This window comes from Polistes dominula, unplaced genomic scaffold (genome assembly GCF_049000335.1).
Source record: "Polistes dominula isolate Pdom_NZ unplaced genomic scaffold, Pdom_raw_medaka contig_15, whole genome shotgun sequence".
Classification (NCBI taxonomy): domain Eukaryota; kingdom Metazoa; phylum Arthropoda; class Insecta; order Hymenoptera; family Vespidae; genus Polistes; species Polistes dominula.
In genome coordinates, this window is record NW_028300915.1 from 2,175,048 (window position 1) to 2,195,561 (window position 20,514).

Genomic DNA, 20,514 nt, shown 5'->3' on the forward strand with positions numbered 1-20,514 from the left:
ATTTCGTTATATTTTTACTTACATATATTAGAATATTAAATTTATTTTACAGTCTGTCATATATGCATATGAAACTTTATTACTATAAACAAATTTTATAATAATTTAAAATATAAATATTCGAAAGAAATAAAATAATAATAATTATTATTATTAATTACTATCTTTATTTTTTAACATAAAAATATTAATAATACTATTTCACATAAACCTGTATAATAATTAAATACGAAAAAACTATTGAAACAAAAACCAAAAAATAAGTACAACATAAATATTAATGCATAAAAATATTATTATTATTATTATTATTTACATATAACGATAAAAATTATATACACATTAATAATATAACAATAAAAAAAAAATACTTATAATAAAATTTCGTGTGAAAGTGAAATAAAAATAAAAAATAAAAATGTTCGCATGATTTCGATCGATTATAATTTAGGTTGGACAAAATGGCGAGGCGGCAAACCAAAATTGCCGCAGTTGCAACAAGGTCGTGTTCCAAATGGAACAAACAAAGGCCGAGGGTCTGGTCTGGCATAAGAATTGCTTCCGGTGCATACAGTGCAGCAAGCAGCTTAACGTAGACAATTATGAGAGCCATGAGAGTACTCTTTACTGTAAACCCCACTTCAAGGAACTTTTCCAACCTAAACCGGTTGAAGAGTCTGACCAACCTGGTAAGTCAAATCCTTTCAATTTTTCTTTTATTATCTTTCAAATATCTTTATTATTCATATTGAAAACAGTGATGTGATAATTATGTTATAAGTTATACCAAAATATACAGTTAATTTTTTTTATTCATAATTTTACATTTAATTTACAAAATTATACACTTGATTTTCATTTAAAAAAAAAATGGTAAAGGGGTTTTTAGTTAGTTGTTTTAAGTTTAAAAATTTATACGGTTGATTTTAATTTAAAAAAAAAATGATAAAGGTTTTTAATTAATTGTTTTAAGTTTAAAAAATTATACAGTTCATTTTAACCTAAAAAAAAAAGTTCAAGGTTTAGTTAATTGATTTAACTGTATAAAAAATTATACAGTTGATTTTAACCTAAAAAAAAAGTTCAATGTTTAGTTAATTGATTAAACTGTATAAAAAATTATACAGTTGATTTTAAACCTAAAAAAAAAAGTTCAATGTTTAGCTAATTGATTAAACTGTATAAAAAAATTATACAGTTAATTTACATTTGTACATTTAATAATTGTCATAATGTTTGATATGCCTAAACTTGATTATTATTATTATTATTCTTAAATTGGTAAAAGTACTTTGAAAAAAAAAAAGGATAGGGTTGGGGATTAAAAGAAAAAGAAAAAAAAGAATAAAAAGGTTGATATAAGGAATGAGAGTGAGAGTGAACGTTTAGATTGGTAATGTGGTAGTGACAGTAAATGGGTAAAAGATAAAAGCTGTAAGAAAGAAAGATAAAGTTAATGCGACCAAGAGATGTCTTGTGAACTTCGTAGTGCGACCTCGAAAACCGGAGCTGATCATACGTGAGAACGAACCTAAAGAGCTGCCGCCCGATGTGGTCAGAGGTAAAGTCCGGTGTGTGGAACACAGTGTGAGCAACAATGTGCAAAAATTGTTTCTAACTCGTAACACCCCCCAATACACCCCCCAAATACCCCCAAACACTCCCCTTGTTAACAAATTTTTATGTCAACAATTTTTATAATACAATTGTTATAAAATTTATGTAATTTTGTTGTTTATAATAACATAATTATATATTATATATATTATTTTTATTATTAATAAATAATTTATATTAATTTAATTTAATTTATAAATAATTATATATTATGTTTAACATAGTTAATAATTTTTCTAATCTCACTGTGTTATAGTGTGTTGTATACTTAATATACTAATTATGTCAAATAATTTACAAAATTATTCCAAGATGGTTGACGTATAAATAATTTTTAATTTTATAATTATTTTTATATTTTTTTGTTTTTTTTTCTTATTACATATTCTCAATACGAGTTAATAATAATTGCACAAACCTAATGAAACGTATAATTAATTTTTGTTAGACCCCAAATTGTTAAATACAATATAATAATTATTTATCAAAAGTATGGATAATCAAATGCAACAATAAAATTTGTTTTCAATAAAACACTTATTTATATTTTCACGATTTAACAATAAATTATGGCAGAAATCTATACGTTACTTTAACATATGCAATTATGTATATTTGTAATTGAATGTGTTGAGTAATTATATTTAAATTTATTTTTAATTATATTAATATATTCTGATGTAACCCTAATTAAAAATGAAACATCCGTTTCACGATGAATCTTATTGGTTGTAAATAATGTATTGGTATTATTTCAAGGTTATGTTTCTCAATTCAAAACTTATCTCAGTTAAACGTTTCCTAAATTTATTATCAACAATATATTATACGTCGTATTCGTTAATAAATATAAATCAAAATCACATTGTAATTATGTGATTAATCGTTACACTAGTTTACAAACAAATAATATCTACTGTAATAATATAAATAGTGTTACAGTTGCTTCCTAAGTGTGTTAGTATTTATTGTAACTTTAATGTTAAAGTGTGTTCTTATATTTCGAGATGTAACGATTCAATTATCTCTCTCTATTAGAATTTTATTATGAATCATATATATATATATATTGTTCAATAAATTATTATTACAGTTTTCTATTAAATAGAATTATTGACTAGTGTAGTAGTGTGTGTATATTATTTTGAATTAAGTTATACTATATCAAATATAAAGAACTTGTCAACATTGTTCATATTAATTATATATAGGTAAGAGTTTTAATAACCTTGAATTATATTTAAATACTTAACAATATACAGTAATACTTTATAGAACATTTTATATTTGTTAAACAATTGATGGGTCAACAATTTTATGCAAATGTTGTATTATACAAATTAACTGAGAGTTTTATTTTTAATTAAATTTATTTCTTAGCTCAACCACAACTTTATGCAAATGTTGTATTATACATTACAAAACTTAGACTATTACTGTAATTAGATTTATTTGTTTTGATCAAAAAGTAAAAAAGTAATTCAAGAAAAATTAATATTGTTTTTAATTTTAGACAGGTGCATTATTACAAACTAAACAATGCAAATGCAATGTAGCTATGCACTTATATTAAATTAAATAGAAAAAAAGGTACTTGTAATCCTTTCCAGTTTTAGTCAAATATACAACATTTATACAGTGAAATATACAGTTTATTACAATGAAAATTGAGACAGGTGCATTATTACAAACTTAAACAATGCAAATGCAATGTAGTTGTGCATTTATTTTAAATTAATAAAAGAAAAAAATGTTAATTTGTAATCCTTTCCAGTTTTAATCAAATATACAACATTTATACAGTGAAATATACAGTTTATTACAATGAAAATTGAGATAGGTGCATTATTACAAACTTAAACAATGCAAATGCAATATAGTTGTGCATTTATTTTAAATTAAATAGAAAAAAAAGGTACATGTAACCCTTTTCATTTTTAGTCAAATATACAATATTTTTACAGTGAAATATACAGTTTATTAGAGTGAAAATTTACACGCATGGATTTCTGCCAAATAAAAATTAAATTAAATTAGAATAAAATAAAATCTATAATAAAAGAAGTGAAATAAAACATTAGGTTAGAATAATAAAATATACAATTGCATTTCACTAACCATTAAAAGAGTGTAATTGCAAGTTGACCGTTATTAAACGGTGGATGGAAAATCACGAGTGGCTCTAATCAAAGTTTTGTTCAAATGCTTTTTTAATTATAATCAAAGTGTTGTTTATGTTTCAAAAGAAAAATTTATCAAAAAGAGATGAGCAATTACGTAAAATAAAAAACATTTCTTTTTTATTTGCAATTATTAATATAGGGGTATATATTGTTTATAATGTGTATGTTTTATTTTGTCAATAATAATTTATTAATTCCTTGTCAAATATTTAAAATAATATTTATTTTACTTTTTTTTTTTTTTTTTTTTTTTTTTTTTAAGAAAATTTATCTAATATTTTTAAGTATTATTTGTTATTTCTATAATCAATTTCATTTTAACAATTGTCATGTTATTAATAATTTCTTTTATTTTTATATTTTATAATAAAACTATTATTTTTTTATTTATCAAAGTAATTACACACACACATATATATATATATATTTAAAATAAATTTTTGTAAATCAAATATTATTATACACACTTATCAATAATAACTGTAATTATTAATTGTACTTGCCCATCTCTCGATGTCAAAATTAATTTAACAAAAAAAAAAAAAATTATAATTAATAATATAATAATATATTTTACTTATAAATCTTTTTTAGCATCTGACAAACCAGATCTTGGATTGGAAGAATTGTCAAGTTTGAACGTAAAGTCTCGTTTTCAAGTGTTCGAAAAAGCTGGTACAGAAAATACAAACGAGATAGAAAAATCACCATCTCAGATAGCTGTAAAAAGATCACCGAGTATTCTAAGCAAACTTGCCAAGTGAGTAATAAATTGATATTATGTTTTTGAAGGTTTAATCATCCCTATTATTCTTTGATTCTTTCATTCTTTCATTCTCTTTCTAATTCTGAACAATATTAATCTATTAGTCTATGTTTTATTTTTCACTCCTACATGTTTCCATAATAGCTCTTGCCACACCTTTATGTATGTTATACATATACATACACACATATATATATGTATATAGTTAGTTAGCTTAGTTAGCTTTTGTGAAAGAAAACTTTTCTTTTATGAAACACCATTAAATCGATTCATTTCTACCACAAATGTTTTCCTGAACATTTAAATAATTATTATTACACTTTTTTTTTTTGTAATAATCCTATTATGTGCACGTTTAAACAATTATATTATATATACATTATTTTTATTATTATATTTCTTCCATTTTCTTAACAATAATAGTGCAACTATATTTTTCTATTGAATTTTGATTGTAAGACGAAGATAATATTTAAGTAATCTGATTTGATTTATTGTGAGACACTAGGTATATATTTATAAATATAAAAATGTAGATTTTTTGTTTGTCCCTAATAGGATAATTAAAGAAATTTGTCCCAGCGCCATCTGTTAGCCATAGATTTCGTTGAGTGCGCGAAATATTTGAACATAACCTAATCGTTTGTTCTAAACCGCTAATCTTCAAAAGTACTTAACCGATTGTTTTGAAATTTTGACACAACGTTGCATTCACATACAGCTAGGTTTTTGTTATATTAATTTATTTATAAAATAATTAATTAATTAAAAAAAAAAAAACAGAAAAAGATACGGCTAAGTCTAGTGCCATCTGTTGGTCATAGATTTTGTTAAATGCGCGAAATATTTGAACATAACCTAATCGTTTGTTCTAAACCGCTAATCTTCAAAAGTACTTAACCGATTGTTTTGAAATTTTGACACAACGTTGCATTCACATACAGCTAGGTTTTTGTTATATTAATTTATTTATAAAATAATTAATTAATTTAAAAAAAAAAAAAAGGAAAAGGTACAATGAATTACAGTGCTATCTGTTGGCCATAGATTTTGTTAAGTGCGCAAAACATTTGAACACAACCTTATATTTTGGCTCACATAAGCCACAGTAACGTGTAGCAGGGTGCAGGCTAGTATTTTTCTAAAAATGTTTATGTGTTCATGTTAAAACAATTATAAACCAATTGGTTTTATCATTTATGACGAATGCATTTCCCTTTATTAGCAATAATAGTGCAACTATTTATTTTTTCTTTTTTTGAAAATGATTTCAAAACGAAGAAAATATTTAGGTAATCTGATTTAACTTATTGTAAGACACTATGTATAGATATTTATGTATATATATATATATATATGTGTGTGTGTGTGTATGTAATCTTGTTGAACCATGACACAGATACGGCAATGCTTTTAAAGGACATACATATCGATGAAGTATGTAATTTTATTGATCCTACGTTTTCTCTATAATGACGATGATTTCTACGAATAACACAGCGATCGTTAAAAACGATTGGCTTACTCGTCCAACATTATTACAACCTTCCGTTCGCCATTTTACATGCAACTTAAAAAGAATATCAACTTTATTCGTCATTATTCTTACTGTTGTTGCTGTTGTTGTTGCTATAATTGTTCGTGATGTTGCTATCAAATAAGTACGAAAGAAAAAAAAAATTAAATTAAAAAATATTAATTTATATAATATACGTGACACGTTAATTATCGAAAAAGGGGGGATGAACTGAATTTACAGTAAAAAAAAAAATTTTCAATGTAATATTTACGATGTGAAATATTTCTGATTTCATATTTCAAATTATTATTAATTAAATATAAACGTCAGGTTCTAATTAATAAACAAATTTTGACAAATAATTATTGAAAATAAAAAATAAATTTAAAAAAAAAAAGGAAAAGAATTGATAAAAATTTCATATGTGTTTGTACGTGCGTGTTTGTATGTGTGTGTGTGTGTGTGTGTTATAATTATCGATGATAACAAAAGTAAATAAAAATAAAACGTTGAATAATAAGAATTAAAAATAAAATAAATTGAGAAGAAGAAGAAGAGAAGAAGTTGAATAAGTTTGATCGTATTACATATCGTCCTAAGATCAGCAATTTTGTTGAGGTCAATCGAAAGAGGGGGTGGGAAGGGGTGGGTGGGTTTGTGGGTTGGTGAAACGTTGCTTTAACAGCGGTCACTTCGAGTTAATGACTCGCCAGTAACGAAACATGCCACCGAGCAAACTCTTTGTAACCAGTTTGTACGTTTCTTTGTTCAGGTTTCAAGCAAAAGGCATGGACATCGGGGTCGCGGACGAATCTCTTAATGGAATTCCCTATGAAGAATCCAGCGAGAGTGAGGAGGAAGATGCTACTGAAGAAATTGAAGGTAAACATCCACAAAAACGATTTTTTATTACTTTTAATATATGTTTGATTTTTTATTATTTTATTTTTTTTTTTTTTTGGTTCATTCATTTTATTTTATTTTTTTTTTATTTTATTAACATTCAACTTAAGAGAAATCGTCTTTTATCAAAACAGAAAAATACAAATTAAAAATAGAATGTTTATTCAGTAAAATTAGAATAACTATATATATATATGTGTGTGTATGTAAGTGTGTGTGTGGGTGGGTGGGTAGGTGTATGGATATGTTTTTTTTCTACTCATATGACAAATGTATTAATAGTTGGTTTTATTCTTGATAATAATACTTCACTTTAATTGGAATTGAGATAGAAAGTACACTAGGGTGTGTTTGTGTCTATGAGCATTTGTCATTGTATTAGGGTGAACCATAATAATTCTTGCATTTTGAATTAACATTTTCAATTTGTTATGAAGTTTATATAATACATTAAATTCACAAACTTTAGATTCATCCTCTAATATCATATATATAATAATATAAATGTATTATTGATATTGTAGTGAAGTGAATTTTTTGATGACTAAACTTTAATGATCAGAAAAATTTATTTTTCTCGTCGTAACTATCAGACTCATAAATTTTTTTTTTTTTTTTTTTTTTTTTTTAGGAAGAATGTACATTTATTGTAAAGTGAGAAATATATATATATATATATCTTCCTGTTTTTGTTTTTTATTTTATTTCAGAGATTGATACAGAAATCGTGAAAGCGAAACGTACTACTCGTGAACGTCCGATAAGTTTCTCCAAAATGGATGATATTAAAAATCGATGGGAAAGTACCAGTCAACAAGGAAGACGTGAAGTTCAACGTGAAGCTAGAAAGGAAGAAATTGCTGGAATACGTTCTAGACTTTTTATGGTAATTATTAATCTAATAATTTATATTTCTTTCCTACTTTTAATTAAACGCAAATATCATACAAAACCATTCAAATATAAAAAACGAAAGATTATCAATTTAAAAAAAAAAAGAAGAAAAAACAAATGAATAAGAGTAAAATTTGTTTTAATTAAAAAAAAAAAAAAAAGGAAATCAATTTCTTAAGATAATTATTATTATTTTTTATATAATAATTTTTTGTTTCGATAAATGAATAATATATTTGTCAATATTATTACATAAAATTAATATAAATTAATTATATTATTATATATCTTGTTTTTTTTTGCCAATATTTGCCAATATCTTAATATATATATAAATTACGTGTCACGTTGTTTGTTCGCAATGGACTCCTAAACTACTGAACCGATTTTAATCAAAATTTTGCACACTGTATTCAGTTTCATTCAACTTGAAAGATAGGATAGTTTAGATCTCAATTTATTATCGCAATTATTTGTTTATTAACAAAGAATCATGATTGTCTCTGTTAGTTCGATAAGATTCTAACAGATGGCGGTATAAGATAATTCGTTAACTTAAAGACGTGTGTATCAGATTGATTGTGAGCCACAGCAACGCGTGTCGAAGCACCCCTAGTTGTTATATAAATTTCATATAAATTAATTACATTATAAATACTAATTAAAAAATATAATTACATTTCAAGACAATATTTATTCGTATTAAATATCTAAAAAAACAATTTTTGTTAACTATTTATATTAAATCATATTTTTAAAATAAAAATAACAAACAAATATTATCTCTATAATAATCGATATAATAACACAATATAGGAAACATTGCGAAGAAAAATATATACAACGGTTATAATTATTAAAAAAATACTAAAAAAGGTATATAATATATTATCATCGCCATTAAATTTAATTGTTTCAGGGCAAACAAGGTAAAATGAAGGAAATGTACCAGCAAGCGGTTGCCGGAAGTGAACGGGTAACGAAGATAAACGCCGCGGAAGAAATCCAACACTCGACCCACGCTCGTTCTATCAAAGAAAGATTCGAAAAGAGGGGAACCTATCGCAGCATCTGACGATGAAACTGACAACACTAAACCAAAACCGGAGAAGGCCGATGAAGAGGTCATAGCTGCTGGTAAATTTGTATTTTGATTTTGATTTTTATTTTCATTTTCATTTTATTATTTCATTATATTTGTCGAAACATTTATTTACAATAATATTAATAAAACATTTTTTTTTTTCCAAATGTTTTAGGTATCAGCCGAAAATCAAGATCCCTTTTCTTAGAACTCGATGCTTCTGCTGCTAAAACTGGACGTCCTGTTACTCCCGTTAATCCAAAAACACCTGCTGACACACCTAGACGTGCACGTGACGTAAGTTTTTTTTTTTTATCCTTTACTTTACTTTTCTTTTCTCTCTCTGTGTTATGTTTTTCTTTTTTTTTTTTTTTTAATTAATTAATTAATTATTTTTATTTTATGTATTCTTTTGAACGATATAGAAATCCGAGAAATGTGCTGGCTTTTTGTATTTTTTATTATTATTATTATTATTATTATTATTATTATCAATGTTATACAAGGTAATTAGAAAATGTAACTAGGTTTTTCTCAATAATATTATAAATTTAATATAATTAATAAAAGTATAATAATTATATTATTATTAATATATTATATTATTATAATATATTAATTATAAATAAAGTATATATATATATAATTTAATACTAGTAAAATATTGAATATAGAGATATTGTTATAATGTGATTTAATATAATATGTATTATAAATAAAATATAAATAGAATGTAGATACAGTATTAGAAGATTATACACAAATAATATAAATTGAATTAATTTATGAAATAATAATATTAAATTTACATACAATATATAGATACAATACTATATATATTTTAAATGCATAATTATAAATTGAATATTTGTAGATTACAAAAACAAAGTATATACATTATATATTTAATCACATTACAGTATTACAATCTAAAATAATAAAATAAAAAATCACCTAATTAATATAAATTCTAAAACCTAGTAATATTTAAAAATTTCTATATTCAAATTAATAAATAAAATAAAATAAATTTAATTTTCATGAAAAATTTTGATTCACAATATTGATCCAAACACAAAATACAAATATTAATTTTATTAATTTTATTATATATATATATATATATATATATATATATATAATATAATATTTATTAAATATTAATAAATTAATAAATATTATAGATACAATATATATAATATTTATATAAATATATATAATATAAATATAATAGATAAAAATATATTTAATATACTATACAAAAAGTTTAGCACATTTCTCTTTAAAACTTTAAGAAAAAGAAAAAAAACATAAAAATTTCATCTTGTTAGTTAAATTTAATAAAAAAAATTGAAAAATAGGGAGAAATATAATTAATATTATGATACATATATGAATAAAAATGTACATATACATATGTATATAAATATTATACATATATTTGGTAAATAACAATAACACCTTTGGAGAAAAGGCGTTTATGGTTCGTCAAGTATCGGACGACGTCGTAAGAAGTTCAGACACAACCGAGGAAGTTCACGTCGAGACGTCGGATATTTCGAACAAGTTCAAATTTTTTGAATCTTACAAGGAACCGGAGAAACAACGGAAGCAATTTCGAATTACACCACCACGTGATGGCCAAGTCAAGGTCCGCCATTATTCAAAATATCAGAGAATGTGTGTCCGAGTTTGATGACAACTCGTGTTTTCTTTTTTTTTTTTTTTATGCTGACTTTTGGTTTATATATATATATTGAACATTCACAAAAATATACTGGTGTTGTTGATTAACAAATTTTTTTTTTTAAATTGAGAGAAAACAAAAACAAAAAATACAAATCAAATTTCTCGTACGTGCAAGCTCGCTCGCATATAATAATAATAATAATTAATTTGTTTGTTTTTATTTTGCTTTATTAATTTTAATCGTTCGTTTGAAATAACGTGAAAGAGAGAAGAGAGAGAGAGAGAGTGTGTGTGTGTGTGTTATGAAGAACAAAAAAATTTATTATACCTTTTTTGTTTCTTTATTTTTTTCTTTTTTTTTATGGAGGGTAGAGGTTAGAAGTAACATCTATGTATATAAAAAGTGTTCGTCAAAATGCATTCAATTAGGGTGGCGCCACAGTAGCTACAGGGTCAATTTTAAAGGAAGCGCCAAATATTATTAGAGTCGGATTGAGAAATAAACAAGGAACACAAATTTCACAACATAATGTTTTACCCATAACTGTTTTGTTATTCACTGACTTTTTCATAAAATTAAATGATAAAAAATCAATAAACGTATTATTCATAGTTCACGAAATAAAATCACTCTAGCTAGCACGTTTTCTCATAATAATTCTTTAAGGTTATATTTACTACATTATTTTGTACTACGCAAGTAGTTGAAATTGTCAATAATTAACTACTTTAGTCTCCAATAATATTCAATTTTTTAACTCGGCATACTTCAATTCGTTTACAATTGCTACATTCATACCATACCCTTTGTCTACACCAGCGCCATTCTGGAAGGTTTTTGAACTGTTATTTATAGCATACAGGTGGACACTTTTTCACATTTTTCTTCCATATGAGATGATACTCCTTACCTTTACCCTCCATATTTTTTTCTATAAAGAAATTCGATCAGTCGTGCATGACGTGGTTTTATAATTTTCTTTTTCAATTTGAATCGACTAATATCATTTTGTTTTTTTTTTAATTAACATTGGAACATTTTTTTTTTTAATAACTTGCATAACATGCACGCTTCGTTATTGTGTTTTAACATAACCTATAAATACATTATACATATGGTATAATATAATACAGTAATATAAAGTATTAATACATATATGTAATATAGAACTATATCTATGTTTTAAAAGGGTTGGGGGTGCAAAAGGTGGGTTCAATTTTTCTTCATCTTGAAGGGAATCTTTTAATGGAAACAAAATCTAATTTTTTAGGTTAAGGGGGTGTATATTCAAGTATTTTTAAATAATTGAGATAAGTGTCTTATTAGATAAAGATTACTAAATATATAATTTGAAGTACAATACATACATACTTAACTAATTTTATACATGAATTAAACGATCATTCAAATAATCGATTATCAAATAATCGATTCTCAATTGTGTAGAGTATAATATAGTATTTTATTGGGATCTCTGGCAGGAGCGTGGCGTAGTAATTCGACCTGTCTACTTTAATTTTGAATTTAGCCACCAGATAGCGTATTCAAGTGCTAGAGATCCCACGTAGTTTAGCAATTCGACCTATCTACTCTAATTTTGAATTTAGCCACCAGATAGCGTATTCAAATGCTAGAGATCCCAATAAATACTATATAAAATAATATTTATATGATTTTAATTTATCTTTTTTAAAAATAATATAATATATTATTATATTATTAAAAATAATATATTGTATTAATTAAAAATTATATAATATATTAATATAATATAATATAACATAATATATTAATTATTATTACTAGTTTTCTAAATTATGACAATAAGATACTAATCACGATCAGAATATGCTTTAAAAAAAAAAAAAAAGAAATTGTATTTAATATGACATGAATTATATCGTACCTTTTTTTTTTATTATTATTATTACTGATATCGAAAATGACGAATACTGATTATAAAAAAATGATTTCATCCGAGAATATATATATATATATATATTCTTGAAAAAAAAAGCGAAGAGATAAGAGAATCGTTGAAAAGTTAAATACTTCTTCTCATTTTGACGTATCATCGAATATTTTTTTTTTTTTATCGCAAATTCGAATTCCCGATAATATATATATATATATATGTTTATTTTTTTCTTTCTTTTTCTAATTACTTTCTTTCTTTCTTTCTTTCTTCTTTGCCTTATTCTCACAAAATAATAAACACATCAACGAGATGATAAGATAAAATCAACGTCATGGGCGCACCTGAAATAATTGGTCGAAAAAATAAAATAAAAAAAGAATGCATATCTTTCGAATGAATCAACTAGATTTAAAGTAACATTTTAAAACGCAATATATATATATATATACATACATAATATTAATAAAAATAGAATTTATATCGAATATAATTGATATTTATTTTTGTGGCAATACTTTTCATAAAATGAATTCACTAAATATCAAAACGATTAAATCATGCACACATCTGTTAACCTCAAAATATGAAATCTATACTAATTCATAAAATAAATGATCATAAATAAATTCTATACAATAAATTCAATTAAAAAAAAAATATATATATATATATACATATATATTTCATAAAACGATTAACAATAATAGTTCATTACAATAAATTATTGTATATACTTTCACATTATTAATTAGTATCATCCATCTTTCTTTTCTTTTATTCATTAGCGTTTATCTCTCATCTAAAAAAGAAAAAAGAAAAAGAAAAAAAAAATTTCTGTATTTATTTCGCTCTAACAAATTCATTAACTCTCCTCTCGTAATTTTCTTAAATATTTGTTAATGGACATATATATATATATATATATATATATATATATATATATATATATATATATATATATATATATATATATATATATATAAACAAGAATCTATCATCTTTAACTCATTCCGTCCAATCAGAATGTCTCCTCTTTTCTTTTCTTTTTCAATTCTTTTTATTCTCGTTATACTCCATATCTTACTCTCATATTTTTTTTTTCTTATTCTCGTTTATACATCATAATAATCGTGGTATCATTAACTGTAAAAAAACAAGCTCGTTTAAAAGTGTATTTCGAATTGAGGTTAGGTTTCTTACTCTCCATTTTTCCCCCACCAGTTCTTTCTTCTTCCCCCACTTTTTTGAATGGATGAAGATACAACCCCTAGAAAATAAAATACAAAAATACAAAAAAAAAAAAAAACAAAGAAAGAAAAAGAGAAAAATATTACAGCAAGTTAACTTTGAACTCATCAATAAAAAAAAAAGACAAAATATGAATGTGATAGTTGTAATGGTGAGATGGTTGGTGGTGGGCACGTCGTTAATCTCTTGCAAAACTCTTTCTTCAATTGTGTGAGTAATAAGGACAGGATAAAAAAAAAAAAAAAAAGAATGAAAGAAAGAAAGAAAAAACATGGCAGAAAACAGACAATGATTGTAAAAGAAAGAAAATAGATGGGCAGAAAGAGAGTGTGAGAAAAGGAAGGAGTCTCGTATAGTTGGTTTTGCTTGCACGCTCGACATTAAGAAAAGAAGAAATAAAAAGAGAAAAAGAAAAAAAAAATAAGAAAGGAAGGAAGATAGTCAGACAGAGTGAAGAAGGGTGGTAGAGAGGGGGGGTGGGAGAGAGAAAGGGGTAACAGACGGACATCCGTCTCATGAGGTTGGATGCTACACGGTGCGTTTCGTATCTCGCGCTTTACCGTAAACAAAAATTTAATTGTACAAGGGTGGAAGGGGGGGATGGTTTAAAAAAACCAATAATGAGTCAAAACAAAAAATACTTAATAATAATTAATATCGTATGGAATAATTGTTAAGATGAAACTAGAATTTTAAATTGTATTGTTTGAATAATTAATATTGAAATTATTATAAAAATATTTATGAATATTTATCTATATTTAGATAATTATCTAGTTATATATATATATATATATATATATATATATATTATAATATTTTAGATATTTATCTAATTATTTATCTAATTTACATTTATACACCTTACTTCTAAACTTTTCAAAATTAAAATTTAAAAATTTGAATTTTAGCGCTTTTTGGCCACAAATTTAATGAGAGTAAATTTTGACGATGCGCGCGCACAGCGACACGACAAAATTTGCCTACACTATGAAGTTAGTCGTTACAGTTTTAATTGAAGTTATACTTTTCGATATATACACGTGTATTATTTGTTTAATTATTTTTAATATTGAAATCATCGCATAGAGTATGATTCACACCATAAATCTACATCAATATTTAAATACAACCTTCAAAATATATAACCTTCATTATAATTCTGATTAATTTGACGTTAAAACAAAACAAAAAAACATATGCACATATTTTATTATGTATCTTGAATATATGTACATTGATTACTCCAAAAGATGTTCAAAGAAAATAGTTGGACATAAGTAAAGAAAGCAAGGAAGGAACCAACCAAGCAACCAACGAACCGACCGACTAACCAATCCCCCACCCCTTTCCTCTCTCTCTTTCTCCCCCACCCCATAAATTGTATCCTGAAGCCTAGCAGCTAGCCGGCAGACTGTTGTAAGCGTGGAAATCGCAGGGTAACCAGTCCGGGTCTTGCGATAACGGCGAAACGAAGCGTCCTCGTCATCGTGGTCTACGTCATTCTTTTTGTCTCTCTTTCTCTCTCATTTTGACGCGGGGAATACTACTACATCGTCAAAGCTTATAAAAGCTCTTGCACTTGGTTAAGAACTGGCAATACGCGAAGTTTCCTCTCACGTACGGTGTTGTTTGGTGTGTGCCACTTGATTCCTACCGTCTGTCCTTGAACCCCCATCGAGTGGTCAACACCACAGCAGCAGCAACATCAGCAGCAACATCAGCAGCAGCAACAGCAGTAAGATAGAAACATCACAGCAGCCCAGAGGCATAACTTTTACCGTTAGTATTCCTACGTCCTCCTGTTGGTTCGTTCATTCGTTCGTTTAGTTGATGGGTTCTCTTCGTTCCGTTTGTTCTTTCGAAAAATCCGGCTGCCGGCTTAACTAGAAGGACATATATATATATAGAAGTTTTAGTCATTTTATGCAAGTGTAATTTTTGAAATTTAGTTATAGGTTCTTAATTATTTCATTTTTGTTTTAATAATTTATACAAGTTTGGAAAATACTGTGCTTGGTTTGTATCAAACCTTTCTTTTTATATTTTTATTTATTTTATTTTAATAAATTATACAAGCTTAAGGAAAATACTGTGCTTGGGTTGTATTATCAAACCTTTCTTTTAATATTTTTATTTATTTTATTTCAATAATTTATACAAGTTTGAAAAATACTGTGCTTGGTTTGTATCAAACCTTTCTTTCTATCCTTTTTTTTAATTTTATTTTATTTTAATAACTCATACAAAGTTGGAAAATATTGTACTTGGTTTGTATCATCAAACCTTTCTTTTTCTTTCTTTTTTTCAAATGAATCATACAAGCTTGGAAAAATATTGTGCTTGGTTTGTATCAATCCTTTCTTTCTTTCTTTCTTTCTCTCTTTAGTATCTGTCTGACTGTCTCTTTTTCTCTCTTTCTTTTTCATGATCCTCTCTTTCTCCCATTCTTTCTCTCTTTCTCTCATTCTTTCTATCTCTTTCTTTCTCTTACATTCGTGTGTTCGTCCAGCATAGCAACCGTCCGTCGTTCGACACCAGAATCGACCCCACAAGAATATTTATCCTTTGAATCGTTTCATTCTTCTTCTTCTTATTCTTCATCTTCATCTTACTTTGCTTTTTATTTTATTTTTTATATTTTTTTTTTTTTTTTGATTATTCTCCTTTTTTTTTTTGAAAAAGAAATCAAAAAACAGGAAAAGACGTGAACAGAATTGAAGATTCTTATTTTTTGTTTATTTTTTAAAGAAGGTACATATCATCATACATATATATATATATATGTAAAAGATTTTCTTTATCTCTTTGTGTTTATTCTCTCTCTGTCTGTCTCTCTCTTACTCTCTCTCTCTCTCTCTCTCTCTCTCTTTTTATTTTTTCATACGTGTTCAATTAAGTATGAGATAATTTTAAATAGATAATCATATAAAAAAAAAAAAAAACTAAACCATTACAATAAATATAATCTTTCTTTGTAAATATATAAATAGAAGTACAAAATGTCAAGCTTGGTTGAATTTAAATTGTATAATTTATATTTAAAAATTTAAATTATTAAATTATTGTTATATTTACTGACCATAAGTATACTACTTACTACCCATCATAAAAATATTTGAATCATCAAAAATAGGATATTAATATTAATAAATGAATGTTTTCAAATAGAAACCGAAATAATTTTATTTGTTTTTTTTTTTTTTTTTTTTTTTTTTTTAATTATTAAATTATTAAATTTTTATTATTTTATATTTACTGTATACACTTCCTATTAAAAATGTTTGAATCATTAGAAACAGGATATTAATATGAATAAACAAATGTTTTCAAGTAGAAAGTGAAATAATTTTATTTTTTTTTTTTGGTTAAATAGTTTTAGTATAATAATAATAATAATATTATTTATTTATTAAATTATTAAATTATTATTATTATATTTTTTTTTATTTTATATTTACTGTATACACTTCCTATTAAAAATGTTTGAATGATTAGAAACAGGATATTAATATAAATAAATAAATGTTATCAAGTAGAAACCTAAATTAATTCTTTTTTTTTTTTGTTAAAAATTTAATATAATAATAATAATAATAATAATAATAATAATAATAATAATAATAATAATAAAATAATTTCAAAAGTTTTCGGTATATTCGATTTGTATGAAAAGCAACGAATTATTGCAAATTTTGAAACAATAGTGTATGCGTACACATACATATATACTTAAATTATGTTTGTAATAGATCTGTTCTTTTTTTTTTTTTGTTATTAATCATAGTATTTTTCTAGTTTCTTTGTATAGTTTAATAATGTATACGAGCCTAAATGAATACTAGATATAATAATGGTGAAATTATTATAAAACTATGTGAATCGCGTGATTCCTTCATGCGAAAATCCTTCAGTTTTTTTTTTTTCTTCTATTTTTTATAATACTTACAATTAGCGAAAGTTAATTTTACGTATTTACATATTTAAACTATTTATCTCTATGTTGTTTTCTTGATTTATAATAAAAAAGCACAGACACACACACATAGAAAAAAAAAGAAGAAGAAGAAGAAGACGTTTTACAATTAATCACATTTATTATATCAACTGACATGGATAATAATTTTATGAGAGAAATTGTTACTTAATATAAATTATTAATTTCATCTACAACAAGAAGAAATATAATTATATTTTTTATTGTAATTTTATTAATTTTATTTTTGTTTTTTTTTAATTTTTCTATTAAATTATTGTTTAATTTTTGTATTTTAATATTTTTCAATTTTATTCTAATTTATTTGAATCAATCAGCAAAGGTAGTTTGTTAGTAGGTTGTAGTTAAACAATTAATAAAAATATATTTTAATAATTAAACAAGTATAAATTAAAATATATTTTAATAATGACTTAAACAAAAATTTCTAATCTATATAACATAATCAATATTATTTATATTCTAATAATTATTATTATATTTTTTATTTTAATTTTAATTTACTGCAATCGATCACAAAAGGTAGTTTGCTAGTAGGTAGTAGTTAAAAAAATAAATAAAAATATATTTTATATATTAATTATTTAAACAAAAATTTCTAATCTATATAATACAATTAACATTATTACTATTATTATTATTATTATTATTATTATTATTGTATTTTTAATTTTAATTTCAATTTATTGCAATCGATTAGAAAATTTAATTTGCCTTTTACCTAAATCGATCATAAAAGGTAGTTTCGCTACTCCAAATGATTTTTAAACTTCTTCATAATATTTATGATAAATTGATAATGATAAAAAAAAAAAAAAAGATAAAGAGAAAAATAGAAAGAAAAAAAAAAAAAAAAAACCAACACAACAACAACAAAAAAGAAAGGAAGTAAAATGGGTCTCTTAAATCGTCTTAAATCGAGCCAACTGACGAGCGTCAGCCAGAGTTAATTGGAAACAAAATGAAACGAAACTAAACGGCAATGGCCAACAAACACCACCACCACTACCATTACCATCATCATCATCATCATCATCACAAATGTATATAAACGAAAACGTCGCGACACGTAGGAATTGACATAAGTGATGATAATTTGAAAAGAAGTCCGGGAGTGCGTCGTACATCGAACTTTACTACTACTACTAATACTACTACTACTACATTATCTCTAGCAATTTATTCGTTTCGTTTCGTTTCGTTACATTTCGTTTCGTTTCGTTTCGTTTCGTTCATTCGTCGTCATTCTCTTTCTTTATTCTTCCAAAATGATCTCTCTGCGTGCTCGCTATACGTTTCAAAGGCATTCTTTTGCGAATCATCGAGCGTAAAGTATTTTCCTCTTTCTTTCTTTCTCTCTCTCTCTCTCTCTCTCACACACATTCTCACACATCATACACATGAAGATATACAAGTGGGTGATACGTGTATGGGTATAAATAGGTTTCATGATGATATATAACTCTTTTTATTCACGCATGTGTTAATCTATTAAAAGAAAATAAGGAAAGTTTTCGTTGAATTCAATCTTTTATATTTTTTTTCTTTTCATTATTTAAAAGAAAGTTAAAAGTTAATTAAAAAAAAAAAAAAATCCAAAATTTAGGATAACATTTCTATTTTTTTTTTTTTTTTTTGTTTCAATTATTCTACTTTGATTTTTGAGTATGTATTATTACAGTTTTTGATATAACTTTATTTAGGGAAAGATGAAAGTTTGATTTAAATATGTGTTTGTAATAATTTCTTTTTTTTTTTTTTTTTTTTTTTAATTTAATTTTCGATGATTTGAATTTTTTATTTTAATTTTATTTTATTTTGATTTTTTTTTCTTTTTTTTTTTGGTTGGTCAATTGAGCTAGGATTAAAGTAAAATTTCAATACGTGTTTGCAATTATTTTTTGATTTCTTATTTGACTTTTGAATTATATATTATTTTCAATTTATATTTTTATTTGAATTTAATTAAATTTTAAATTTCGTTTCCTTTTATTATCAAACTTTTTTTTAATTTTTAGTTGTTCAATTGATCTAGGATGAGCCATGTTGATTAAAAAAAAAAAAAAAGATGGCACCTTACTACGTAATCAAAAAAAATAAGAGTCAAATAATTATTAATAATAATTTGTTATATTTTATTATTCTATCGACATACTTCAATATTTGTTCCAATTATTATTTATAATACATGAGAAATAATTTCTTTCACATGTTATAAATGTCTAATCAAATTATTACTTTTTAGGTTAGACTATATTCACAATACATGTTACAATATCTGAAATTACAAATACACACACACACACACACACATCCTAGAAAAGAGAGGGAAAAAAAAGTTCTCCTCGATTCAAACGTGACTTTATCCAGGACACCTTATATGAGAGATAAACGCTTTGCAATTATCTTAGAAAATAACATTCTCAAGATGATATTACTAACACATTATTATACTCAACTAACACTCTCAACTATAAATTAGAATCAATTAAATATCGCATTAACAAATGATAAAATAAATAAAATACAACATATGTCATTTATACGGTGATACTCTAATTAATACACGCAATATCATTAAACACACTTTATCATGATTGACGACGTATATACTCGTCGTTAGAAAATAAAACATTTTTTCTGTTTTTTTTTTTTTTTTTTTTTTTTTTTTAAAGAAGGTCATCACACAACTAAA

General features: G+C 24.5%; 1 protein-coding gene across 1 annotated transcript in view; it reads left to right on the forward strand.

Annotated features, from left to right (window-relative positions):
• The window catches only part of LOC107068217 (uncharacterized), a 91,531-nt gene that overhangs the window by 57,798 nt on the left and 13,219 nt on the right, over positions 1-20,514 (forward strand). The window contains 9 exon segments of the mRNA XM_089170472.1: positions 452-689; positions 1,490-1,561; positions 4,395-4,560; positions 6,858-6,967; positions 7,699-7,874; positions 8,802-8,930; positions 8,932-9,019; positions 9,142-9,263; positions 10,441-10,617. Coding sequence (XP_089026598.1) covers positions 452-689; positions 1,490-1,561; positions 4,395-4,560; positions 6,858-6,967; positions 7,699-7,874; positions 8,802-8,930; positions 8,932-9,019; positions 9,142-9,263; positions 10,441-10,617 — 1,278 coding nt within the window.